Genomic DNA, 27,695 nt, shown 5'->3' on the forward strand with positions numbered 1-27,695 from the left:
AGAGAGAGGGGGGCAGGGAGAGAGAGGGGGATACACAGAGAGAAAGAGAGAGAGAGCGAGACAGAGAGAGACAGGGAGAGACAGGGAGAGTGAGGGGGAGAGACAGAGAGAGAGAGAGAGAGAGAGAGGACAGGGAGAGAGAGGGGGAGACACAGAGAGAAAGAGAGACAGAGAGAGACAGGGAGGGGGGGAGACACAGAGAAAGAGAGAGAGAGGGGGGGAGAGAGAGGGAGAGAGAGGGGGAGACACAGAGAGAGAGAGGGGCAGGGAGAGAGCGGGGGAGACACAGAGAGAAAGAGAAAGAGAGAGACAGGGGAGATAGAGGGGGAGACACAGAGAGAAAGAAAGAGAGAGAGAGACAGAGAGAGACAGGGAGAGTGAGGGGGAGAGACAGAGAGAAAGAGAGAGAGAGAGAGAGACAGGGAGAGAGAGGGGGAGACACAGAGAGAAAGAGAGAGAGAGAGACAGAGAGAGACAGGGAGAGACACAGAGAGAAAGAGAGAGAGAGGGGGAGACAAAGAGAGAGAGAGAGAGAGACAGGGAGATAGAGGGGGAGACACAGAGAGAAAGAAAGAGAGAGAGAGAGACAGGGAGAGAGAGGGGGAGGACACAGAGAGAAAGAGAGAGAGAGAGACAGAGAGAGACAGGGAGAGAGGCAGAGAGAAAGAGAGAGAGAGAGAGACAGAGAGAGACAGGAGAGGACACAGAGAGAAAGAGAGAGAGAGAGAGACAGGGAGAGAGAGGGGGGAGACACAGAGAAAGAGAGAGAGAGAGACAGGGAGAGAGAGGGGGAGACACAGAGAGAAAGAGAGAGAGAGAGAGACAGGGAGATAGAGGGGGAGACACAGAGAGAAAGAGAGAGAGAGAGAGACAGGGAGAGAGAGGGGAGACAGAGAGAAAGGGAGAGAGCGAGACAGAGAGAGACAGGGAGAGACAGGGAGAGTGAGGGGGAGAGACAGAGAGAAAGAGAGAGAGAGAGAGGGAGAGAGGGAGAGAGAGGGGGATACACAGAGAGAAAGAGAGAGAGAGAGGGAGAGAGAGGGGGATACACAGAGAGAAAGAGAGAGAGAGACGGGGAGATAGAGGGGGAGAGAAAGAGAGAGAGAGAGAGACAGGGAGAGAGAGGGGGAGACACAGAGAGAAAGAGAGGAGAGAGATAGGGAGAGAGAGGGGGAGACACAGAGAGAAAGAGAGAGAGAGAGACAGGGAGATAGAGGGGGAGACACAGAGAGAAAGAAAGAGAGAGAGACAGGGAAAGAGAGGGGGAGACAGAGAGAAAGGGAGAGAGCGAGACAGGAGAGAGACAGGGAGAGACAGGGAGAGTGAGGGGGAGAGACAGAGAGAAAGAGAGAGAGAGAGAGGGAGAGAGGGAGAGAGAGGGGGGGGGGGGGAGACACAGAGAGAGAGAGAGAGAGAGGGAGACAGAGAGAAGGAGAGAGAGAGACGGGGAGATAGAGGCGGAGACACAGAGAGAAAGAGAGAGAGAGAGAGACAGGGAGAGAGAGGGGGAGAACACAGAGAGAAAGAGAGAGAGAAAGAGAGAGAGGGAGAGAGAGGGGGATACACAGAGAGAAAGAGAGAGAGAGAGGGGGAGACACAGAGAGAAAGAGAGAGAGAGACGGGGAGATAGAGGGGGAGAGAAAGAGAGAGAGAGAGAGACAGGGAGAGAGAGGGGGAGACACAGAGAGAAAGAGAGAGAGAGAGAGGGGGAGACACAGAGAGAAAGAGAGAGAGAGAGATAGGGAGAGAGAGGGGGAGACACAGAGAGAAAGAGAGAGAGAGAGAGACAGGGAGAGAGAGGGGGAGACACAGAGAGAAAGAGAGAGAGAGAGACAGGGAGATAGAGGGGGAGACACAGAGAGAAAGAGTGATAGAGGGAGAAAGAGAGAAAGAAAGAGAGAAAGAGAGAGAGAGCGAGACAGAGAGAGACAGAGAGAGACAGGGAGAGTGAGGGGAAGAGACAAAAAGAGAGAGATAGAGAGAAAGAGAGAGAGAGATAGAGAGAGGGGGAGAGACAGGGAGAGAGAGGGAGAGAGACAGAGAGAAAAAGAGAGAAAGATAGAGAGAAAAAGAGAGAGGGAGAGACAGGGAGAGGGGGGGAGAGACAGCGAGAAAGAGAGAGAGATAGAGAGAGGGAGAGACGGAGAGAGGGGGAGAGATAGAGAGAAAGAGAGAGAGAGAGGGGAGGGGTAAAAAGGAAGAGAGGGGGTAGAAACAGAGAGAAAGAGATAGAGAGAAAGAGAGAGAGAGGGAGGATAAACGGGAGAGAAGGTTCTTAACTGAGCAAAGAGAGACAGAAGAGAGGAAGAGAAAGGGAGAGGGAATTTGAATTTCAGAAGTTGCGAATTAGTAAGAAAAATCAAGTTAACAGGATGGAGGTGAGGAGAGGAGATAGTGATGTATATAATATGTTAAAAAAATTGCCACATTTTGATGAGAAAGATATTCTTTATTTCATTTGAAAAGTTGGCTAGGGAGATGGAGTGGTGAGGGAACTTGCGGGTAATGCTAGTTCTGTCTAAGCTGGTCGGCAGACCCAGTGAGTTATTCAACACGCTGTCAGATGAGCGGGGGTTGGGAGATTATGCAGACATCAAACAGGCTATTTTGAGTGCTGATTGATTGGTACCCGAAGGATATAGGCAGCAGTTCAGAAAAAAAAAAACAGTTCAGACTTACATTGAGTTCAAAAGAATTAAACTTAGCAATTTTGATAGATGGGCTCAGGCCTTAAAAATAGATAAGACCTTCGAGGCTTGAAGAGAGATTATTCTGCTGGAGGCGTTTAAAGACTCACTTCCAGAGATGGTAAGAATTCAGGTGTTTGAACAGAAGGTTTCAGAAGTGAGAAGAGTGTCAGAGATGGCAGATAAAAATACATTGGTGCATAAGGCAAAACATAGCTTCCGGAAATGGGATCTTGTTCAGATGGGCCAGTGGGCTGAGGAGTGGCAGACAGAGTTTAATTTAAACAAATGCGAGGGGCTGCATTTTGGGAAAGCAAATCAGAGCAGGACTTGTACACTTAATGGGAAGGTCCTGGGGAGTGTTGCTGAACAAAGAGACTTTGGAGTGCAGGTTCATAGCTCCTTGAAAGTGGAGTCACAGGTCGATAGGATAGTGAAGGAGGTGTTTGGTATGCTTTCCTTTATTGGTCAGAGTATTGAGTCCAGGAGTTGGGAGGTCAGGTTGCAGCTGTACAGGACATTGGTTAGGCCACTGTTGGAATATTGCGTGCAATTCTGGTCTCCTTCCTATCGGGAAAGATGTTGTGAAACTTGAAAGGGTTCAGAAAAGATTTACAAGGATGTTGCCAGGGTTGGAGGGTTTGAACTAAAGAGAGAGGCAGAACAGGCTGGGGCTGTTTTCCCTGGAGCGTCGGGGGCTGAGGGGTGACCTTATAGAGGTTTACAAAATTATGAGGGGGGGCATGGATAGGGTAAATAGACAAGGTCTTTTCCCCCTGGGGTGGGGGGAGCCCAGAACTAGAGGGTTATAAAATCATGAGGGGGGGGGCATTGATAGGGTAAATAGACAAGGTGTTTTCCCCCTGGGGTGGGGGGAGCCCACAACTAGAGGTTTATAAAATCATGGGGGGGGGCATGGATAGGGTAAATAGACAAGGTCTTTTCCGCCTGGGGTGGTGGAGTCACGAATTAGAGGGCACAAGCTTAGGATGAGAGGGGGAAGATATAAAAGAGACCTAAGGGACAGCTTTTTCATGCAGAGGATAGTGCATGGTTTGGAACGAGCTGCCAGAGGAAGTGGTGGAGGCTGGTCCAGTTACAGCTTTTAAAAGGCTTCTGGATGGGTATATGAATAGGAAGGGTCGAGAGGGATATGGGCCGGGTGCTGGCAAATGGGACGAGGTTAGTTTAGGATAACCGGTCGGCATGGATGAGTTGGGCCAAAGGGTCTGTTTCCGTGCTGTACACGACTATGTATCTGTGTAAGAACTTCATCCTGTGGGGGATGGAAATTGGGAGAAGGGGAGATCTTACGCTACAGGACAAAGAGTAGAGCACGCTGGGAGTAGTTTACCTCAGGCGGAAAAAAAGAAGACCAAGACGGTGGACAGGAGGCGAAAGGCCTCAGGTGGTTCTACTGTGGTCAAGTGGGACCTGCAAAGTCGCAGTGTTGGTCGTTGAAGAAAGGTATTGTGGGAAAAGACGTGGTAAAAGAGGCTAAGCATTCGTGAAAGTGGTGAAGGAAATTCCCGAAGAAAATCCAAGGAACCGCAGGAAAGTGCTCAGCTTAGGCCAGGGCGAGGTATTGAGTTCATCTCTGTGGGTAAAGTTTACTTCGGAAGAGCAGAGGGGGGAAAAAAATTATAATTTTGAGAGACACGGGATCGAATCTGTCTCTAATAGTAAGAGATGACCTTATTTGCACTCTTTCTGACATGTGATCTGAGCGAGTGGTAACTTGTGGGGGAGATGGACAGAAGTTTGGCGTTCCCCTATGTACGTTCAGGCTGGTTGGCCAACTCAAGATTGGGGAGTTAAGAGTGGGAGTGATTGACAGAGTGTCAGTCCCAGGAATACAGTCAGTTCCCTTGGCAATGATTGTGCAGGATCCAAGGTTGGTGGGGGGGGAACGGGACACCCCCTTGTTGTGGAGAAGCCAGAACTAGAGGGAACTGAGAATCTAAAAGAGAAAGACTCTGGAATTTTTTCCGGACGGTGTAGTAACAAGATCCCACGATCGTAAGACACAGCAAGAAGCAAAAACTAAAGAGAAAGATGAAAGAGTTGAGGTTCAGTTAGCAGACACCCTGTTTGATGCAATGGTGCAGGAACAAGCTGAACAGACAGAGGGTCTGGCAGAGGTGGTTAGACCTGTAAGGCTAAGGGATTTATAACAGAAGGACGAGATAATAAAAGATATATATGTTGATGCATACTCAGTCAAGTAATCAGAAGGTATTCCTAAGCTTTATTATCTTTTAAGATAGAATCCTAAGACGATAATGGAGATGTTGGCAGGTTAGGGCTGAGCAGAAACTTGGCATCGCAGTGGCGCAGTGGGTTAGCACTGCTGCCTCACAGCGCCAGGGATCTAGGTTCGATTCTAGCGCTGGGCGGCTGTCGGTGTGGAGTTTGCACAGTCGCAAAGATGTGCAGGTCAGGCCACGCTAAATTGCCCGTGGTGTTAGGTGCATTCGCTAGAGGGGAAATGGGTCTGGGTGGGTTACTCTTTGGAGGGGCGGTGTGGACTTGTCGGGCTGAAGGGCCTGTTTTGTTTCCACACTGTAGGGAATGTGATCTAACAAAAACTTTGCAACCAGATTGTGTTACCGGTAGTACACAGACATGGGTAGCACGTGAATCACCTCGGTGTGAGGGAGACTCAGGCTAAGGTACAAAAGCACGACTATTGGCCTGGACTGCTCAAGGATGTACATAGAACATAGAACAGTACAGCACACAACAAGGCCCTTCAGCCCGCAATGTTGTGCCGACCATTGATCCTCATGTGTGCACCCTCAAATTTTTGGGACCAAATGGATCTGGTTAAATTTTGCCGTACATGTCACACATGCCAAATGCCAGGTAAGCCACAGGCCGGTAATAAAACCAGCACCTTTGTCGCCGATTCCTGCGTTTGAAGACCCTTTCACTGTAAAGTATTGAGTCCAGGAGTCGGGAGGTCATGTTGCGGCTGTACAGGACATTGGTTAGGCCACTGTTGGAATATCGCGTGCAACTTCTGGTCTCCCTCCTCTCAGAAGGATGTTGTGAAACATTTAAAGGGTTCCGAAAAAAATTGACAGGGATGTTGCCAGGGTTGGAGGGTTTGAGCTCCAGGGAGAGGCTGAACAGGCTGGGGCTGTTTTCCCTGGAGCGTCGGAGGCTGAGGGGTGACCTTATAGAGGTTTATAAAATTATGAGGGGCATGGATAGGGTAAATAGACAAAGTCTTTTCCCCCTGGGGTGGGGGAGCCCAGAACTAGAGGTTTATAAAATCATGGAGGGTACATGGATAGGGTAAATAGACAAGGTCTTTTCCCCCTGGGGTGGGGGAGTCCAGAACTAGAGGTTTATAAAATCATGAGGGAGGGGCATGGATAGGGTAAATAGACAAGGTCTTTTCCCCCTGGGGTGGGGGGGTCCAGAACTAGGGGGAATAGGTTTAGGGTGAGAGGGGAAAGATATAAGAGTGACCTAAGGGGCAACGTTTTCACCCAGAGGGGGGTACGGGTATGGAATGAGCTGCCAGAGGAAGTGGTGGAGGCTGGTACAACTGCAACATTTAAGAGGCATTTGGATGGGTATATGAATAGGAAGGGTTTGGAGGGATATGGGCCGGGTGCTGGCAGGTGGGACTAGATTGGGTTGGGATATCTGGGTCGGCACGGACGGGTTGGACCGAAGGGTCTGCTTCCGTGTTGTACATCTCTATAAAGCTATGTGGTTCCCCTCCCTAAAACTAAAAGTTGGAATCAGTACTCGCTAATGGGTGTGTCTACCAGATTTCTGGAGGCAGTTCCAGCCATGGAGTATTCAGGCAAAAAGGGTGGTCGAGGAATTAGTAGCTAAGTTAGACCAAGGGTCTGCTTTAATGTTGGGCTGCGTTAGGAAGTCATGGATAGCTTAGGCACAGAACATTTTAAAATAAGTGTACCATTCTGAATCCCAGGGAGCTTTGGCATCAGGCCCTGAAGACCATGTTAAAAACGCACTGCCGGATTTCCCAAATGATTGGGATAAAGGTTATCTCATTCGTATTGTTGACCATTAGAGATGCCCCAAGTTAATCAACTCAGTTTCCTCCCTTAGAGTTAACATTCGGCTATGAAGCGAGAGGCCCTTTGAACTTAATTAAAGAAACTAACGTCGGAGATCTCGCACTTGGATTGTGTATCTGAGGTGAGGGAGAGATTAAACTGGGTCGGTGAGTTAGCTAAACAGCACCTGAAGAGGGCACGGCATAGAATGAAGCAGGTGGCAGTTAAAAACTCGGAAGTTTGGATGTTTTCCCGTGGGGATCGTGTATTAATATTGTTACCGGTGGCAGGAGAGCCCTTCAAAGCCAGGTTTAGTGGTCCCGATCAAATTGAGAAAAAGTTGAGTCAGGTAAACTGCCTGGTAAAGAAGCCAGTTAGAAAAAATTGTATCAGGGATGTTGTATGGTGAAACCTTACTATAAGAGACAGGGAGCTGGAGAAATAGGTGTTAGTTAGAGCCCTGCAGAGTGAGGAATCATATCCAGGTGTCATGGAGTTCGATGTGCCTCAAAATATGTTAAACAATGAGGAAGTCCTTGAGGAGTGGGATAGGTTAGTGAACGATCTGTCTCAGGAACAAGGAACTCAGTTGAAAGGTTGTTGAAGCAGTATGAGGACATATCCAGGAATAAGATGTGGAGGATTAATACGGTGGAAGTCGGAAATGCTGTTCCAATTAAACAAGACCCCTACAGACTCAATCCTCCCAAAGCCACACAGGTCCAGAAGGAAGTGGATGCGATGCTCAACGAAGGTATCAACAAAGAGTCAGAGTGAGTGGCGTTTGCTGATCGTGTTAGTTCCAAAACCTGACGGGACTGTACGATTTTGTGTGGGCTATCGGAAGGTCAAAGCCGTAACAAAATCCAACTCACACCCCATACCAAGATTGGAGGATTGTATAGAGAAAGTCGGACAAGCCAGTTATATCACAGAGTTAGATTAGATTCCCTACAGAGTGGAAACAGGCCCTTCAGCAACAACAAGTCCACACCGACCCTCTGAAGAGTAACCCACCCAGTCCCATTTCCCTCTGACTAATGCACCTAACACTACAGGCAATTTATCATGGCCAATTCACCTGACCTGCACTGTGGGAGGAAACCCACACAGACACGGGGAGAACGTGCAAACTCCACACAGACAGTCGCCCGAGGCTGGAATCGAACCGGGGGGGGGGCGCTGGCGCTGCGAGGCAGTGGCACTAACCCCTGAACCACCATCAGTTGGACAGAAAAATGAAAGAGGTTTCTGTATTTGTAACCCCAAATGGGCGATACCAATTCAAAGTGATGCCCTTTAGAATGAAGAACACACCGGCCACATTCCAAAGACCCATCAATAGAGTTGTGGCTGAATTAACAAACTGTGGAGTCTGTCTGGATGATGCAATAATCTTTAGCAGAAAGATCACATGTTAAGTTCGTAGAGCACTTTGAACGATTACAAGAAGCAAAACTGGTAATAAACTTAACGATAACAGAATTTGCGAAGACAGAGGTGACATTCTTAGGACATTAACATCGGTCATGGAAGGTTGACCCCCAAGGAACATCAAGACGAAGACCATCGAGAAATTCCCACGACCAACCTCAAAAGAAAGTGGTGCTTCAAGTTTTGGGACTAAACCGATTCCACGGGAAAGCCTGTTGCAAACTTTCGCAGTGTGGTGACACCGCAAACAGATTTTGATTAGATTAGATCAGATGACTTACGGTGTGAAAACAAGTCGACACCGGTCGGCCGAAGCGCAACCCACCCAGACCCATTCCTCTACCTTTACCCCTTCACCTAACACTAGGGGCAATTTAGCACGGCCAATTCGGCTAACCTGCATTGGATTGTGGGAGGAAACTGGAGCACCCGGAGGAAGCCCACGGTGACACGGGGAGCATGTGCAAACTCCACACACTAAAGAAGAGCACACAATTTCGGTGGACTGCACAATGCCGGGAGGCACTTGGTAATTTAAAAGTAGTGTTAACCACTGCACCAGTTTTAGCGACACCAAATTTTGTGCAATCCTTCAAAGTTGCAATCGATCCTCGCGATCTCGGAGTTGAAGCTGCACTGCTACATGAAGGTGATGATGGGGTTGAAAGGCCAATTGGCTACTTTTCAAAGAAGCTGAAAATGTGTGGCTGGAAAAGCGCAGCAGGTCAGGCAGCATCCAAGGAGGCAGGAGAATCGACGTTTCGGGCATCAGCCCTTCTTCAGGAATGAGGAAGGTGTGCCCAGCAGGCTACGATAAAAGGTAGGGAGGAGGGACTTGGGGGAGGGGCGTTGGGAATGCGATAGGTGGAAGGAGGTTAAGGTGAGGGTGATAGGCCGGAGAGGGGGTAGGGGCGGAGAGGTCAGGAAGAGGATTGCAAGATTGACCGTGCTAAATTGTCCCCGTAGTGCCCAGGGATGTACAGCTTAGGGTGGATTGACCGTGCTAAATTGCCCATAGTGCCCATGGATGTACAGCTTAGGGTGGATTGGCCCGTGCTAAATTGCCCATAGTGCCCATGGATGTACAGCTTAGGGTGGATTGGCCCGTGCTAAATTGCCCATAGTGCCCATGGATGTACAGGTTAGGGTGGATTGGCCCGTGCTAAATTGTCCCGTAGTGCCCAGGGATGTGCAGGTTAGGGTGGATTAGCCGTGCTAAATTGTCCCCGCCGTGCCCAGGGATGTGCAGGTTAGGGTGGATTGACCGTGCTAAATTGTCCCCGCCGTGCCCAGGGATGTACAGCTTAGGGTGGATTAGCCGTGCTAAATTGTCCCCGTAGTGCCCAGGGATGTGTAGGTTAGGGTGGATTGGCCGTGCTAAATTGTCCCCATAGTGCCCAGGGATGTACAGGTTAGGGTGGATTGGCCCGTGCTAAATTGTCCCCGTAGTGCTCAGGGATGTGCAGGTTAGGGTGGATTGGCCCGTGCTAAATTGCCCATAGTGCCCAGGGATGTACAGGTTAGGGTGGATTGGCCCGTGCTAAATTGCCCATAGTGCCCATGGATGTACAGGTTAGGGTGGATTGGCCCGTGCTAAATTGCCCATAGTGCCCATGGATGTACAGGTTAGGGTGGATTGGCCCGTGCTAAATTGCCCATAGTGCCCATGGATGTACAGGTTAGGGTGGATTGGCCCGTGCTAAATTGTCCCCATAGTGCCCAGGGATGTGCAGGTTCGGGTGGATTGGCCGTGCTAAATTGTCCCCATAGTGCCCATGGATGTACAGGTTAGGGTGGATTGGCCCGTGCTAAATTGTCCCCGTAGTGCTCAGGGATGTGCAGGTTAGGGTGGATTGGCCGTGCAAAATTGTCCCCGTAGTGCTCAGGGATGTGCAGGTTAGGGTGGATTGGCCCGTGCTAAATTGTCCCATAGTGCTCAGGGACGTGCAGGTTAGGGTGGATTGGCCATGCTAAATTGTCCCTGTAGTGCCCAGGGATGTGCAGGTTAGGGTGGATTGGCCGTGCCTAATTGTCCCTGTAGTGCCCAGGGATGTACAGGTTAGGGGGGATTGGCCGTGCTAAATTGTCCCGTAGTACCCAGGGATGTGCAGGTTAGGGTGGATTGGCCATGTTAAATTGTCCCCGTAGTGCCCAGGGATGTGCAGGTTAGGGTGGATTGGCCCGTGCTAAATTGTCCCCGTAGTGCCCAGGGATGTGCACGTTAGGGTGGATTGGCCGTGCCTAATTGTCCCTGTAGTGCCCAGGGATGTGCAGGTTAGGGTGGATTGGCCATGTTAAATTGTCCCCGTAGTGCCCAGGGATGTGCAGGTTAGGGTGGATTGGCTGTGTTAAATTGTCCCCGTAGTGCCCAGGGATGTGCAGGTTAGGGTGGATTGGCCATGTTAAATTGTCCGCGTAGTGCCCATGGATGTGCAGGTTAGGGTGGATTGGCCTGTGCTAAATTGTCCCCGTAGTGCCCAGGGATGTGCAGGTTAGGGTGGATTGGCCGTGCTAAATTGCCCCCGTAGTGCCCAGGGATGTACATGTTAGGGTGGATTGGCCGTGCTAAATTGTCCCCGTAGTGCCCAGGGATGTACAGGTTAGGGTGGATTGGCCGTGCTAAATTGTCCCCGTAGTGCCCAGGGATGTACAGGTTAGGGTGGATTGGCCGTGCTAAATTGTCCCCGTAGTGCCCAGGGATGTGCAGGTTACGGTGGATTGGCCGTGCTAAATTGTCCCTATATTGCCCAGGGATGTACAGTTTAGGGTGGATTGGCCGTGCTAAATTGTCCCTGTAGTGCCCAGGGATGTACAGGTTAGGGTGGATTGGTCGTGCTAAATTGTCCCCATAGTGCCCAGGGATGTGCAGGTGAGGGTGGATTGGCCGTGCTAAATTGTCCCCGTAGTGCCCAGGGATGTACAGGTTAGGGTGGATTGGCCGTGCAAAATTGCCCATAGTGCCCAGGGATGTACAGGTTAGGGTGGATTGGCTGTGCTAAATTGTCCCCGTAGTGCCCAGGGATGTGCAGGTTAGGGTGGATTGGCCCGTGCTAAATTGTCCCCGTAGTGCCCAGGGATGTACAGCTTAGGGTGGATTGGCCGTGCTAAATTGTCCCCGTAGTGCCCAGGGATGTGCAGGTTAGGGTGGATTGGCTATGCTAACTTGTCCCGTAGTACTCAGGGACTTGCAGGTTAGGGTGGATTGGCCATGCTAAATTGTCCCCGTAGTGCCCAGGGATGTGCAGGTTAGGGTGGATTGGCCGTGCTAAATTGTCCCTGTAGTGCCCAGGGATGTACAGCTTAGGGTGGATTGGCCGTGCTAAATTGTCCCTGTAGTGCCCAGGGAAGCGCAGGTTAGAGTGGATTGGCCGTGCTAAATTGTCACGTAGTGCCCAGGGATATGCAAGTTAGGGTGGATTGGCTGTGCTAAATTTTCCCTGTAGTGCCCAGGGATGTGCAGGTTAGGGTGGATTGGCCGTGCCAAATTGGCCCCGTAGTGCCCAGGGATGTACAGGTTAGGGTGGATTGGCCATGCTAAATTGTCCCCATAGTGCCCAGGGATGTACAGGTTAGGGTGGATTGGCCATGCTAAATTGTCCCGTAGTGCCCAGGGACGTGCAGGTTCGGGTGGATTGGCCGTGTTAAATTGTCCCCGTAGTGCCCAGGGATGTGCAGGTTAGGGTGGATTGGCCGTGTTAAATTGTCCCCGTAGTGCCAAGGGATGTGCAGGTTAGGGTGGATTGGACGTGCTAAATTGTTCCCGTAGTGCCCAAGGATGTGCAGGTTTGGGTGGATTGGCCGTGCTAAATTGACCCCGTAGTGCCCAGGGATGTGCAGGTTAGGGTGGATTGGCTGTGTTAAATTGTCCCCATAGTGCCGAGGGATGTGCAGGTTAGGGTGGATTGACCATGCTAAATTGTCCCGTAGTGCCCAGGGATGTGCAGGTTAGGGTGGATTGGCCATGTTAAATTGTCCCCGTAGTGCCCAGGGATGTGCAGGTTAGGGTGGATTGGCCCGTGCTAAATTGTCCCCGTAGTGCCCAGGGATGTGCAGGTTAGGGTGGATTGGCCATGCTAATTTGTCCCCATAGTGCCCAGGGATGTACAGGTTAGGGAGGATTGGCCATGCTAAATTGCCCATAGTGCCCATGGATGTACAGGTTAGGGTGGATTGGCCTTGCTAAATTGTCCCCGTAGTGCCCAGGGATGTACAGGTTAGGGTGGATTGGCCGTGCTAAATTGTCCCCGTAGTGCCCAGGGATGTGCAGGTTACTGTGGATTTGCCGTGCTAAATTGTCCCTATATTGCCCAGGGATGTACAGGTTAGGGTGGATTGGCCGTGCTAAATTGTCCTCGTAGTGCCCAGGGATGTACAGGTTAGGGTGGATTGGCCGTGCTAAATTGCCCATAGTGCCCAGGGATGTACAGGTTAGGGTGGATTGGCCGTGCAAAATTGTCCCCGTAGTGCCCAGGGATGTGCAGGTTAGGGTGGATTGGCCGTGCTAAATTGTCCCCGTAGAGCCCAGGGATGTACAGCTTAGGGTGGATTGGCCGTGCTAAATTGTCCCCGTAGTGCTCAGGGATGTGCAGGTTAGGGTGGATTGGCCATGCTAAATTGTCCCCATAGTGCCCAGGGATGTTCAGGTTAGGGTGGATTGGCCGTGTTAAATTGTCCCGTAGTGCCCAGGGATGTGCAGGTTAGGGTGGATTGGCTGTGTTAAATTGTCCCCATAGTGCCCAGGGAAGTGCAGGTTAGAGTGGATTGGCCGTGCTAAATTGTCCCCGTAGTGCCGAGGGATGTGCAGGTTAGGGTGGATTGGCCGTGTTAAATTGTCCCCGTAGTGCCCAGGGATGTGCAGGTTAGAGTGGATTGGCCGTGTTAAATTGTCCCCGTAGTGCCCAGGGATGTGCAGGTTAGGGTGGATTGGCCGTGTTAAATTGTCCCCGTAGTGCCCAGGGATGTGCAGGTTCGGGTGGATTGGCCGTGCTAAATTGTCCCCGTAGTGCCCAGGGATGTGCCGGTTAGAGTGGATTGGCCGTGCTAAATTGTCCCCGTAGTGCCCAGGGATGTGCAGGTTAGGGTGGATTGGCCGTGTTAAATTGTCCCGTAGTGCCCAGGGATGTGCAGGTTAGGGTGGATTGGCCGTGTTAAATTGTCCCCGTAGTGCCCAGGGATGTGCAGGTTCGAGTGGATTGGCCGTGTTAAATTGTCCCCGTAGTGCCCAGGGATGTGCAGGTTAGGGTGGATTGGCCGTGCTCAATTGTCCCCGTAGTGCCCAGGGATGTGCAGGTTAGGGTGGATTGGCCGTGTTAAATTGTCCCTGTCGTGCCCTGGGATGTGCAGGTTAGGGTGGATTGGCTGTGTTAAATTGTCCCCATAGTGCCGAGGGATGTGCAGGTTAGGGTGGATTGACCGTGCTAATTTGTCCCCTAGTGCCCAGGGATGTGCAGGTTAGGGTGGATTGGCCGTGTTAAATTGTCCCCGTAGTGCCCAGGGATGTACAGGTTAGAGTGGATTGGCCGTGCTAAATTGTCCCCGTAGTGCCCAGGGATGTGCAGGTTAGGGTGGATTGGCCGTGCTAAATTGTCCCCGTAGTGCCCAGGGATGTGCAGGTTGGGGTGGATTGGCTGTGCTAAATTGTCCCGTAGTGCCCATGGATGTGCAGGTTAGGGTGGATTGGCCGTGCCAAATTGGCCCCGTAGTGCCCCGGGATGTGCAGGTTAGGGTGGATTGGCCGTGTTAAATTGTCCCCGTATTGCCGAGGGATGTGCAGGTAAGGGTGAATTGACCATGCTAAATTGTCCCCATAGTGCCCAGGGATGTGCAGGTTAGGGTGGATTGGACGTGCTAAATTGTCCCCATAGTGCCCAGGGATGTGCAGGTTAGGGTGGATTGGACGTGCTAAATTGTTCCCGTAGTGCCCAAGGATGTGCAGGTTAGGGTGGATTGGCCGTGCTAAATTGTCCCCATAGTGCCCAGGGATGTGCAGGTTAGAGTGGATTGGCCGTGTTAAATTGTCCCCGTAGTGCCCAGGGATGTGCAGGTTAGGGTGGATTGGCCGTGCTAAATTGTCCCCGTAGTGCCCAGGGATGTGCAGGTTAGAGTGGATTGGCCGTGCTAAATTGTCCCGTAGTGCCCAGGGATGTGCAGGTTAGGGTGGATTGGCTGTGTTAAATTGTCCCCATAGTGCCCAGGGATGTGCAGGTTTGAGTGGATTGGCCGTGCTAAATTGTCCCCGTAGTGCCGAGGGATGTGCAGGTTAAGGTGGATTGGCTGTGTTAAATTGTCCCCGTAGTGCCCAGGGATGTGAAGGTTAGAGTGGATTGGCCGTGCTAAATTGTCCCCGTAGTGCCCAGGGATGTGCAGGTTAGGGTGGATTGGCCGTGCTAAATTGTCCCTCTAGTGCCCAGGGATGTGCAGGTTCGGGTGGATTGGCCGTGCTAAATTGTCCCTCTCGTGCCCAGGGATGTGCAGGTTAGGCTGGATTGGCCGTGCTAAATTGTTCCTGTCGTGCCCATGGATGTGCAGGTTCCGGTGGATTGGCCGTGCCAAATTGTCCCCGTAGCGCCCAGGGATGTGCAGGTTAGGGTGGATTTGCCGTGTTAAATTGTCCCCATAGTGCCGAGGGATGTGCAGGTTAGGGTGGATTGGCCATGCTAAATTGTCCCTGTAGTGCCCAGGGATGTGCAGGTTAGAGTGGATTGGCCGTGCTAAATTGTCCCGTAGTGCCCAGGGATGTGCAGGTTAGGGTGGATTGGCTGTGTTAAATTGTCCCCATAGTGCCCAGGGATGTGCAGGTTAGAGTGGATTGGCCGTGCTAAATTGTCCCTGTAGTGCCCAGGGATGTGCAGGTTAGGGTGGATTGGCCATGCTAAATTGTCCCTGTAGTGCCCAGGGATGTGCAGTATAGGGTGGATTGCCCCGTGCTAAATTGCCCAAACCATTAGGCGCATTAGTCAGAGGGAAATGGGTCTGGGGGGGGGGTTACTCTCTGGAGGGTCGGTGTGCCGAAAGGCCTGTTTCCACACTGTCGGGGAATTGAATCTAAAACCTCTCAATCGACTGGGGTTTATTCCTGAGAGCCCGGTGCTGTTTGCAATTCTCCTTCGTAGAAGTATTCAAAATGGATTTACTTCATAACCCAAAGCTTCAGCAAGCAACGAGCGTAATCATACCATTGCTCTGGGTGTGACCAAATACCTCCTGCTTATCTGAACCACACACACGGACCGATATCAAGGAAAGGCAGCCAGGACTGCTTGGGCAATATGAGCAAGTGCGAGGTCTTGCACTTTGTAAAAAAAAAGGATACAGGCCTTGGACTATTTTTTAAACGGTGAGAAAATGCATAAAGCTCAAAGTCTCCAAATTTGAGGAAAGACATTCTGGCTATTGAGGGAGTGCAGCGTAGGTTGACGAGGTCAATTCCTGGAATGGCGGGATTATCTTACGCTGAAAGACTGGAGCGACTGGGCTTGGATACCCTTGAGTTTAGAAGACTGAGAGGGGATCTGATTGAGACATATAAGATTATGAAAGGATTGGACACTCTGGAGGCAGGAAACATGTTTCCGCTGATGGGTGAGTGCCGAACCAGAGGACACAGCTTAAAAATACGGGGTAGACCATTTAGGACAGAGATGGGGAGAAACTTCTTCACCCAGAGAGTGGTGGCTGTGTGGAATGCTCTGTCCCAGAGGGCAGTGGAGGCCCAGTCTCTGGATTCATTTAAGAAAGAGTTGGATAGGGCTCTCAAAGATAGTGGAATCAAGGGTTATGGAGATAAGGCAGGAAGAGGACACTGATTTAGGATGATCAGCCATGATCATATTGAATGGTGTTGCAGGCTCGGAGGGCAGAATGGCCTACTCCTGCACCTATCGTCTATTGTCTATTGTCTATTGTCTACAAAGGGATCTGGGAGTGCTAGTTTAGGACTCTCGAAAGGTTAACTTGTAGGTTGAGTCCGTGATTAAGAAAGCAAATGTAATGTTGTCATTTATCTCAAGAGGGTTGGACTATAAAAGCAGCTTCTGAGAATTTATGAAGCTGTATTTAGTCCCCATTTCGAATACTGTGTCCAGTTTTGGTCCCCACACCTCAGGAAGGACATACTGGCACTGGAGCGTGTCCAGCGGAGATTCACACGGATGATCCCTGGAATGGTAGGCCTAACACACGATGATCAGCTGAGGATCCTGGGATTGTATTCATTAGAGTTTCGAAGGTTGAGAGGGAGACTGAATAGAAACTCACAAGATAACGCGCGGCTTAGAAAGGGTGGACGCTGGGAATTTGTTTCTGTCAGATGGGGGGAGACCAGGACCCGTGGGCACAGGCTTAAAATTAGAGGGGGGGGTCAATTTAGAATGGAAATAAGGAGGCATTTCTTCAGCCGGAGAGTGGTGGGCCTGTGGGATGCGTTGCCATGGAGCGCAGTGGAGGCCGGGGCGTTGAGGGGCATGGATAGTGTAAATAGACAAAGTCTTTCCCCTGGGGTCGGGGAGTCCAGAACGAGAGGGCATGGGTTTAGGGTGAGAGAGAGGAAAGATATAAAAGAGATCTAAGGGGCAATGTTTCCACGCAGAGGGTGGTACGTGTATGGAATGAGCTGCCAGAGGATGTGGTGGAGGCTGGTACAATTGCAACATTTAAGAGGCACTTGGATGGGTATATGAATAGGAAGGGTTTGGAGGGATATGGGCCGGGTGCTGGCAGGTGGGACTAGATTGGGTTGGGATATCTGGTTGGCATGGACCGAAGGGTCTGTTTCCGTGCTGTACATCTCCATGACTCTCTGTGGCAGAGATTAATAAGTTCTTGATCTCGCAAGAAATTAAGGGATACGGGGAGAGTGCAGGTAAGTGGAGTTGAAAAGCCCATCAGCCATGATTAAGTGGCGGAGTGGAGTTGATGGGCCGAATGGCCTTGCTTCCACTCCTATATCTTATGGTCTTGTAGCCATTCACTGACAGCGATGTTCAATGCAGCTGACTCATTCAGTCAGGAACAAAGTGAAACCATTTTCGGGAGTGAATTCAGATTAACTGCAGTTACAAAGACTAGTCACGGACTAACTAGGACAAAGATCCACGGATGCCGGAGATCGGGATCAAAAAAAACCGAAAAATCCTGGAGAAACTCAGCGGGTCTGGAAGCATCGATAGAGAGAAAGCAAAGTTAACACTTAGTGACCCTTCTTCAGCAGAGAAACGGGAGTGAAATTCACATTGGGCGGGCGGGAAAGGGTTTGGGACAGATAGGTGGAGATACAGCCCAGGTGGCGATGGTGGCTCAGTGGTTAGCACTGCTGCCTCACAGCGCCAGGCACCCAGGTTCAATTCCCGCCCCAGGCGATTGTCTGTGTGGAGTTTGCACGTTCTCCTCCCTGCGTCTGCCTGGGTTTCCTCCCACAGTCACAAAGACGTGGAGGCCAGGTGAACCGGCCGTGCTAAATTGCCCGTAGTGTTAGGGTGCATTAGTCAGGGGTAAATGTCGGGGAATGGTTCTGGGGTGGGTCAGCGTGGAGGCCGAAGGAGGAAAGAATGTTAGTAAGCCAGAGAATAAGAAACAGGGGGGGGGGGGCCATAACGTGGGATGTCGAGGTGGGTTAAGTACACGGAAGGGTTGTTTTCTAAGTTATTGGGTTTGATTTTGAGTCCTGAAGCATTCCCAAGTGAGAAATAAAATGCTCGTCTCCCAGCTTGTGCTCACTGGAATACTGGAGTAGGTTTGAGACAGAAATGTTGGACGGAGAACAGGACGGTGTGTTGATTTTAGATTAGATTACTTACAGTGTGGAAACAGGCCCTTCAGCCCAACAAGTCCACACCGGCCCGCAACCCACCCAGACCCATTCTCCTACATTTACCCCTTCACCTAACACTACGGGCAATTTAGCGTGGTCAATTCACCTAACCTGCACATTTTTTGGACTGTGGGAGGAAACCGGAGCACCTGGAGGAAACCCACGCAGACACGGGGAGAATGTGCAAACTCCACACAGTCAGTCGCCTGAGGTGGGAATTGAACCTGGGTCTCTGGCGCTGTGAGACAGCAGTGCTAACCACTGTGCCACCGTGCCACTGTGTTGGGGTGACCAGCTACTAGAAGCATGGGGTCAGTTTAATGGATTAAATGGTGACGCGGTCTGAGGTTTTATCTCCCCTGAAGAGGAGAGATGACATTATGGGCAGTGAGTGAAGTTGACTAAATTGAATGAAATGTGGGTAAATTGCCGCTTCGCCTCACCTTCCCAGATGTGCCTGGGCCTCCCCCCTCCCCCCGACCCCCCCACCCCCAACCTCACCTAACATTGGTGTCAGCATATATATCGCCTTTCCCTAACTACTATCAGTTCTGAAGAAGGGTTATCAGACTCAAAAACGTTAACTCTGCTTTCTCTCCACGGATGCTGCCATTACCTGCTGAGTTTCTCCAGCAATTCCTGTTTTTAGAACATGGAACATGGAAAAGAACAGCACAGAACAGGCCCTTTGGCCCACGATGCTGTGCCGCGGTTTAATCCTAACGTAAAATTTAGTAACTTGACCTACGCACCCCTCAACTCACTGCTATCCATGTCCATGTTCAGCAGTCGCCTAAATGTCCCCCAATGACTCTGCTTCCACCACCGCCGCTGGCAACACATCCCATTCATTCACAACTCTCTGAGTGAAGAACCTACCTCTAACGTCTCCTTTATACCTTCCTCCTGATATCTTCAAACTATGACTCCTCGTACCAGTCAGTCCCGCCCTGGGGAAAAGTCTCTGGCTATTGACTCTATCTATTCCCCTCATTATTTTGTACACCTCGATCAGGTCTCCTCTCTCCCTCCTTCTCTCCAGAGAGAAAATTCCGTGCTTATTCAACCTTTCTTCCTCAGGCAAGCCCTCCAGTCCAGGCAGCATCCTGGGAAACCTTCTTTGCACCCTCTCCAAAGCCTCTGTATCTTTCCTACAGTAGGGCGACCAGAACTGGACACAATATTCCAAGTGTGGTCTCACTTGGAGAGCTGCAGCAAAACCTCGCGGCTCTTAAACTCGATCCCCCTTGTTAATGAAAGCCAAAACACCATGTGCTTTCTTAACAACCCTGTCCACTTGGGTGGCAACTTTGAGGGATCTATGTTCTTGCACACCCAGATCCCTCTGCTCCTCCACGCGGCCAAGAATTTTGTTACAGGCTGTTGGGAGTTAGATGATCAGGTTTACATAAATTGGAATTAAATATACGGGGATATGAGAGACTGCAGAGTCTGGATGAGGGGAGTGAGATTAATTGCTTGTAACCTAACTGGTATTTGACTTCCCTTATACCTCTCTTCGTCTAACCATGCATTGTACAGCAATGGGGCCCAATTCCTGGGTACCACGACGTCCCACATTCCTGCAGTATGGGTCTTCCCCCTGATGTTCCATACAGAGGACAATGACCTTGTCCCTGTGGACCTGCTTCCTAGATTCTGGATTAGTGATGAAGGGCTTTTGCCCGAAACGTCGATTTTCCTGCTCCTCGGATGCTGCCTGAACTGCTGTGCTCTTCCAGCACCAACTAATCCAGAATCTGGTTTCCAGCATCTGCCGTCATTGTTTTTACCTTGTATCATTGAGCATGACCTTGTCACTGGGGTGACATCCTGAAGCATCGATCTGATCCTGGAAAACTGGTGCCTGGGAAAAGAAACTATGCCTGGGACACCACCCCTACAGCATCATGGCATTGTCTGTGGGATTGTCCATCTTGGATCTTGTCTCTTGGTTTCTTCATTCTTAACGATGGTTTAGTTTGAAGCATTCTAATCCTGGGAGCTTGGCTTCTCTTCCCCCTGGGGTCCTGCACCTAACTGCTCTCTCCCTGGGGTCTACGCTTGGCCATTCTCTTTCCTTTGGCTATCAAGTGGCCTCTTTTTCAAGAAATTCCTGTGCTCAGCCTCTCTCTCCTTGGGATCTTGGCCTTTGTCCCTGGATTCTGCATGCAGCCTCTCTCTCCAGGATCCTGCACTCAGTCGGCCAGGGGTCTCCTTGGATACTGTCTTTCCCAGTGGTGAAATGGTTTCCAGTCTATCATTGGTTAGGCCACTGTTGGAATATTGTGTGCAATTCTGGTCTCCTTCCTATGGGAAAGATGTCGTGAAACTTGAGGGGGTTCAGAAAAGATTTACAAGGGTGTTGCCAGGGTTGGAGGGTTTGAGCTACAGGGAGAGGCTGAACAGGCTGGGGCTGTTTTCCCTGGAGCGTCGGGGGCTGAGGGGTGACCTTATAGAGGTTTACAAAATTATGAGGGGCATGGATAGGATAAATAGGCAAAGTCTTTTCCCTGGGGTCAGGGAGTCCAGAACTAGAGGGCATAGGTTTAGGGTGAGAGGGAAAGATATAGAGGAGACCTAAGGGGCAGCTTTTTCACACAGAGGGTGGTACGTGTGTGGAACGAGCTGCCAGAGAATGTGCTGGAGGCTGGTACAATTGCAATGTTTAAGAGGCATTTGGATGGGTATATGAATAGGAAGGGTTTGGAGGGATATGGGCCGGGTGCTGGCAGGTGGGACTAGATTGGGTTGGGATATCTGGGTCAGCATGGACGGGTTGGACCGAAGGGTCTGTTTCCGTGCTGTGCATCTCCGTGACTCTAGGACACAATTTCCTTTTGCAGAGCGACGTCAGAGATGAGCATCTTCATGCACAGCTGCCCGTTTCTGTTGCGAGTCCCCCGTGCGTTCCTCCAGAAAGCCGGCCGATCTCTCTCCATCTATGTTCAACACTGTCCCGTGATGTCTCGCAGCCTGGTGACTACAAGTGCCCACTTCCAGTGGGTAAAAGAGAAGGACCCAGCTGGTAAGGCTGCAGGCCAAGGGCAACCTCTTTTTCTATTCACCTGCGGGGGTTCGTTGGCATTTATTGTCCATCCCTCGCTGCACTTATATTGAGAGGTTAGCTAGGCCATTTCAGAGTGCAGTGAAGAGTCAACGACTTTGTTAGAGTCCTGGAGTCACATGTAGGCCTGGTCAAGTTTCGTTCCCCCAAATCCAGCCGATCGATAATGGTTTCACGGGGCATCAACAGATTCTTAATTCCAGATTTCTTTTAAATTGAATTCAAATTCCACCATCTATCATTTGGCGGGATTTGAACCCGGGTCCCCAGGATGTTAACTGGGTTTCTGAATTAATAGACTAGTCATAATACCAAACCCGCCATCCCAACCCCGTTCCAAACTTACATAGAACATAGAACAATACAGCACAGAACAGGCCCTTCGGCCCACGATGTTGTGCCGAACTTCTAACCTAGTTTAAGCACCCATCCATGTACCTATCCAAATGCCGCTTAAAGGTCGCCAATGATTCTGACTCTACCACTCCCACGGGCAGCGCATTCCATGCCCCCACCACTCTCTGGGTAAAGAACCCACCCCTGACATCTCCCCTATACCTTCCACCCTTCACCTTAAATTTATGTCCCCTTGTAACACTCTGTTGTACCCGGGGAAAAAGTTTCTGACTGTCTACTCTATCTATTCCTCTGATCATCTTATAAACCTCTATCAAGTCACCCCTCATCCTTCGCCGTTCCAACGAGAAAAGGCCGAGAACTCTCAGCCTATCCTCGTACGACCTACTCTCCATTCCAGGCAACATCCTGGTAAATCTTCTCTGCACCCTCTCCAAAGCTTCCACATCTTTCCTAAAGTGAGGCGACCAGAACTGCACACAGTACTCCAACTGTGGCCTAACCAAAGTCCTGTACAGCTGCAACATCACTTCATGACTTATGCTGGGTTTCTAGAATCTGGCATCTTTTCCTAAGTAATCCTGAACTGATTTCCACAGATTGACTTATCTATAAAAATTCTCAGGGTGGGATCAGATACACAGTAAAATCCCCTCGACACTGTCCTCATCGAACACTCTCAGGACAGGAACAGCAGGGAACTGCGTAGAAGCAAATATCTCTGTGGAGAAATATTCCCAGGAGAGGTATTGCACGTCATTAGATGCAGAGTGAATCTCCGCACTGTCCCCCACAAACTACTCCAAGGGCAGCTGCAGCAGAGGAGTAGATTAAACAGCAACGCTCCTTCTACACTGACCCTCTTAACCTATCCCAGGAGAGAGACAGTACAGGGTTAGTTACAGAGTAAAGCTCCCCCTATACTGTCTCTATCAAACACTCCCATGGCAGGCGCAACATGGGCTGAGATACAGAGAAACGTGTCCTCTCCACTGCCCATAGTAATGCTGCTCTTTCAACGCTCAGTTGAACACTTTACAAAGAACGAAGACAATGTACAGCCCAGGAACAGGCCCTTCGGCCCTCCAAGCCTGAGCTGACCCAAATCCACCTATCACCCAATTCCTAAGCATCCTGGATCCCTCTGCTCCCCACCTCCCCAGGCTCTTTAAATGGATCTACCGTGCCTCTACCACCTCTGCTGGCTACGCCTTCCAGGCACCTACCACCCTCTGTACTTGCCGCGTGTATCCCCCTTTAAGACATTTCACCTCTCACCTTGAAAGCGTGACCTCTCGTTATTGAATCCTTCACCCTGGGGAAAAAGCTTGTCTCTATCCATCCTCTCTATGATCTCTCAATCAGGTCCCCCCCCCCCCCCCACCCCCCCCTCCTCAATCTCCTTTTTCCTAATGGAAACAATCCGAACCGACTCAACCTCTTGGGGGTATCTCTAGGAACTCTCCCCCGAAACCAACTGTGTAGTCTTGACACTTAGCAATGCCAATAACTGAGGCCCCTAAGCCAGTAATGACACCATGTGCATAGAGTGTGACATTGCTGATAAGCTCTCTGTTACCATGAGATAAACTTTAAGGAGTTAAGTTGGAGCTGTTGTTCCTGGTTAACACGCGTGCAGTGTCTTGACATACCTTTTACGTTCAGTTTCAGATCAGGGAACTGCGAGCGCATCACGGTTCTCCCTTCCTAAGGCAGAGGTTCAGTTGGCCGACCAAGCTGCTGCACCCAGTGCTGCCATCCTCAGTGCTAACTGTCCTTTTGTGGAATTGGAGATCAAAAGGGTCATCTGCAAAGCAAGTCTGGCAGTCCAAGAGGATGTGGCAGGTACTGGGCCTCAACACGGTGAGAGCCAGCAGTCTTTTGAGAGGTTTAGAAGCAAAAAACAAGTCGGTTTTGCACTCCTCAGGGTACACCAAAGTCTTTGACATTTACTCAATGTCACTTCAGTTTGGTCGCCGTTTTGTAACACCGCAGCCGACTTGACACACATAATTGTACAGGGCCTTGGTGGGATCATGTGCCATTTTGGTCTGCTTACCTGGGGTAGAATGTTCTGGCTCTCTCTCTCTCTCTCAAGTGCAACAAAGATTCCTGCAATTGCGAGACTGACTTCTGAAGAGACTTCTGAATTGACTTATGAAGGATTGATTAAGACTATTCTAGCTGAGAAGAATGAGGGTGTGTCCTATAGAAACTGTAAAATTCTAACACGATTAGGTGGGGTAAACACAGGAAGAATGTCCTGGAAGACTGGGGGTTCTAGGGCCACGGGTCACAGTACAGGTCACGCAATTTGAGGGGATGACCAACTGCTTCATCCAGAGCGTGGTAAGCCTGTGGAATTCTCCAGCACCGAAGGCACGTTCAGGACAAAACATTCAATGTTTTCAACAAGGAGATAGATGTAGCTCTCAGGGCTAAAGGGACAAAAGGGTATGGGGTAGAAAGGGGACTGAGTTGGATTATCAATGATGACCATTTTCGGCAGACTCAAAGAGCCCAGTGTTCTATTATTGTACCTACTGTTAATTTCTATTAAGGTAATGACGAAATTATCCATTTTGTTGGTCAGGAAGGGTTTTTACAATCTTCTTCAAATCACTTCGAAATATACTTACTCAAATAATTGAGTCGTTTATCCCCTTGTGCAGTAAAACCTAGTCACTAACAAGGGTTGGGTTGACCTGTAGTGAGTAACATTTAAGGCACAAGTCGCAGAGTCATAGAGATATACAGCACAGAAATAGACCCGCATTCCAACTCCTCCATGTCGACCACATATCATAGAACATAGAACAGTGCAGCACAGTGCAGGCCCTTCGGCCCTCGATGTTATGCTGACCTTTTATTCTACTCTAAGATCAAACTAACTTATATACCCTACATTTTACTATTATCCATCTCCGAGAGTGGCTTAAATGTCCCTAAATGTATCTGACTCTACTCCCGTTGCTGGCATTGCCTTCCACACACCCACCACTCTCTGTGTAAAGAACCTCCCTCTGACACCTCCCCTAAACCCTCCTCCAAACACCTTAAAATGATGGCCCCCTCGTGATAGCCATTTCCGTCCTGGCAGAAACTCTCTGGCTATCCACTCAATCTATGCCTCTTTCCACCTCTATCCAGCCACCTCTCCCCCTCCTTCACTCCAATGAGAAAAGCCCTAGCCCCCTCAGCCTTGCTTCATAAGACCGGTCCTCCAGGCCAGGCAGTATCCTGGTAAATCCCCTCTGAACCCTCTCGAAATCTTCCACATCCTTCCTATATTGAGGTGACCAGAACTGAACACAATGTTCCAAGTGTGGCCTATAGAGCTGCAGCATAATCTCGTGGCTCTTAAACTCAATCCCCGTGCTAATGAAAGCCAACACACCCATATGCCTCCTTAACAACCCTGTCAACTTGGGTGGCAACTTCGAGGGATCTATGAATGTGTACCCCCGCCCCAAGATCCCTCGGTTCCTCCACACTGCCAAGAATTCTCCTTTAACCCTGTATTCAGCACTCAAATTCGACCTTCCAAAATAAATCACCTCACACTTTTCCAGGCTGAACTCCATCTGCCACTTCTCAGCCCAGCTCTGCGTCCTGTCAATGTCCCGTCGCAACCTCCAACAGCCCCCCACACTGTCCACAACTCCCATCAAACATCGTGTCGTCAGCAAACTTACTAGCCCACGCTTCCACTTCCTCATCCTGGTCGTTTATAAAAAAATCGCAAAGAGCAGAGCTCCCAGAACCGATCCCTGCGGAACGCCCTGGTCACCGAGGGCCAGGCTGAATACTTTCCATCTACCACCACCCCCTCTCTTTGATGGGCCAGCCAATTCTGTATCCGGGCCGCCAAGACTCCCTGTATCCCATGACTCCTTACTTTTGGAATGAAAATATCCCAAACTAATTTGGTCCCTTTTGCCAGCCCTTGGCCCATATCCCTCCAAACCCTTCCCATTCATCTACCCAACCTTACGTCGTTTAAATGTTATCATTGTACCCTCCTCCACCACCCCCTCAGGCAGCTCATTCCATACACATACCACCCTCTGCATGAAAAACTTTTCCCCTCTCACCTTACACCTACGCCCCTCTAGTTCTGGGCTCCCCCCACCCCAGGGGGAAAAGACCTTGTCTATTTACCCTACCCCTCCCCCCCCCCCCCCATGATTTTATAAACCTCTAGTTCTGGGCTCCCCCCACCCCAGGGGGAAAAGACCTTGTCTATTTACCCTATCCATGCCCCCCCCTCATGATTTTATAACCCTCTAGTTCTGGACTCCCCCCTCCCCAGGGGGAAAAGACCTTGTCTATTTACCCTATCCATGCCCCCCCCCCATGATTTTATAAACCTCTAGTTCTGGACTCCCCCCACCCCAGGGGGAAAAGACCTTGTCTATTTACCCTATCCATGCCCCCCCCCCATGATTTTATAAACCTCTAGTTCTGGACTCCCCCCACCCCAGGGGGAAAAGACCTTGTCTATTTACCCTATCCATACCCCCCCCATGATTTTATAAACCTCTAAAATGTCACTCCTCAGCCCCAAAATAGCCCCAAAATAAATATTTTTTTATATAGATGGGATGTGGGCATCATTGACCACACCCATCCTTGACTGTCCTGGGAACGCTGATTCTGTGCCACTTTCTTGGAATGTTATGTGCAATTCTGGTCTGCTTCCTATTGGAAAAATGTTGTGAAATGCGAAAGGGTTCAGAAAAGATTTACAAGGGTGTTGCCAGGGTTGGAGGGTTTGAGCTACAGGGAGAGGCTGAACAGGCTGGGGCTGTTTTCCCTGGAGCGTCGGAGGCTGAGGGGTGACCTTATAGAGGTTTATAAAATCATGGGGGGGGGCATGGATAGGGTAAATAGACAAGGTCTTTACCCCCTGGGGTCAGGGAGCCCAGAACTAGAGGGTTATAAAATCATGGGGGGGGAGCATGGATAGGGTAAATAGACAAGGTCTTTTCCCCCTGGGGTGGGGGGAGTCCAGAACTAGAGGGTTATAAAATCATGAGGGGGGGGCATGGATAGGGTAAATAGACAAGGTCTTTACCCCCTGGGGTGGGGGAGTCCAGAATTAGAGGTCATGGGTTTCGGATGAGAGGGGAAAGATATAAAAGAGACCTGAGGGGCAGCTTTTTCAAAAAGAGTGTTTGGAATGAGCTCCCCGAGGAAGTGGTGGAGACTGGTACAATTTCAACATTTAAGAGGCACTTGGATGGGTATATGAATAGGAAGGGTTTGGAGGGATATGGGCCGGGTGCTGGCAGGTGGGACTAGATTGGGTTGCGATATCTGGTCGGCATGGACGGGTTGGACCGAAGGGTCTGTTTCCATGCTGTACATGTCTATAACCCTCTGCTGTGGTCCTTAGGAATAGAGACACCTATTGTAGAGATAAATACTAGCCAGGAATTCCATGCAGAAATTCCATTGGCCCTCTTGTTCTCACATCTGGCGGGACAGACATTGACCGATTTTAAAGTCTTCCTTGAAAGATGGCACTCACAGCAGAAAACAAATGAAGCTAGGCCCTTCAGCCCTACTCTACCACTCAGAAAGGGCATGACTGACCTTCTGCCCTCCACCTCAAAAGGGTATTAACTGACCCATAGTCAATGGAAATATGCGTACAAATACCTGAAGAAATGGGGTAGATGGAACAATTGAATACCAATCGTCTGGTTCAGACAAAAGCGGACTTTACATTCTACAATTCAACTTATCTTTCAGAGTCTTCCAAGAGCTCAGGGAATCCTGGCTGGATATCTGACCCAATTAAGAGGCTTCAAGACTCTTTACCTTCAGTTTCTAAGTTGGCTGTTACCCATCTCATCCGTGACAACATAACCGAGGGTATGTGTGGACTTTATTAGTAAAGTCACCCTGAAGTGTACATTCCAGTAGAGAAGGTTTGCTATTTTGATTTTTTTTCTCACGCCTGTTTTTTAAAAAGTCATTCACGGAACGTAGGTGTTGCCGCCTGGGTGTTATCGCCCATTTCTCATTGCCCTGTGGTCGTGAACTATCTCTTCAACCACTGCGGCCCATTTGCTGGAGGTACCTCTAAAATTCCATTCGGAACTAAATTCCAGGATTTGACCCCAGCAGTCGGTGAGCCGCCAGAGGAAGTGGTGGAAGCTGGTACCACTGTAAACATTTCAAAGACTTCTGGATGGGTGCGTGAATAGGGAGGGTTTGGAGGGATGTGGGCCGGGTGCTGGCAGGTGGGGCTAGACTGGGTTGGGATATCTGGGTCAGCATGGACGGGTCGGACC

General features: G+C 50.2%; 2 protein-coding genes across 6 annotated transcripts in view; one reads left to right on the forward strand and one right to left on the reverse strand.

Moving 5' to 3' along the window:
* Positions 1–27,695, reverse strand: part of LOC140470119 (histone-lysine N-methyltransferase SETDB1-like) — a 556,598-nt gene that overhangs the window by 98,735 nt on the left and 430,168 nt on the right. The gene's annotated exons all lie outside the window — the stretch shown is intronic.
* The window catches only part of LOC140470118 (5-aminolevulinate synthase, erythroid-specific, mitochondrial-like), an 84,985-nt gene that overhangs the window by 6,787 nt on the left and 50,503 nt on the right, over positions 1–27,695 (forward strand). For 2 of the 4 annotated variants that reach the window (XM_072566561.1, XM_072566562.1), the window contains exons 2-4: positions 20,816–20,997; positions 23,059–23,256; positions 27,151–27,273. In XM_072566561.1, the coding sequence (XP_072422662.1) occupies positions 20,829–20,997; positions 23,059–23,256; positions 27,151–27,273 (490 nt within the window). In that variant the 5' untranslated portion in view covers positions 20,816–20,828. The remainder of the gene's footprint in view (positions 1–20,815; positions 20,998–23,058; positions 23,257–27,150; positions 27,274–27,695) is intronic. The other 2 variants (XM_072566563.1, XM_072566564.1) reach the window with 1 other exon arrangement.

Source organism: Chiloscyllium punctatum, chromosome 50 (genome assembly GCF_047496795.1).
Source record: "Chiloscyllium punctatum isolate Juve2018m chromosome 50, sChiPun1.3, whole genome shotgun sequence".
Lineage (NCBI taxonomy): Eukaryota > Metazoa > Chordata > Chondrichthyes > Orectolobiformes > Hemiscylliidae > Chiloscyllium > Chiloscyllium punctatum.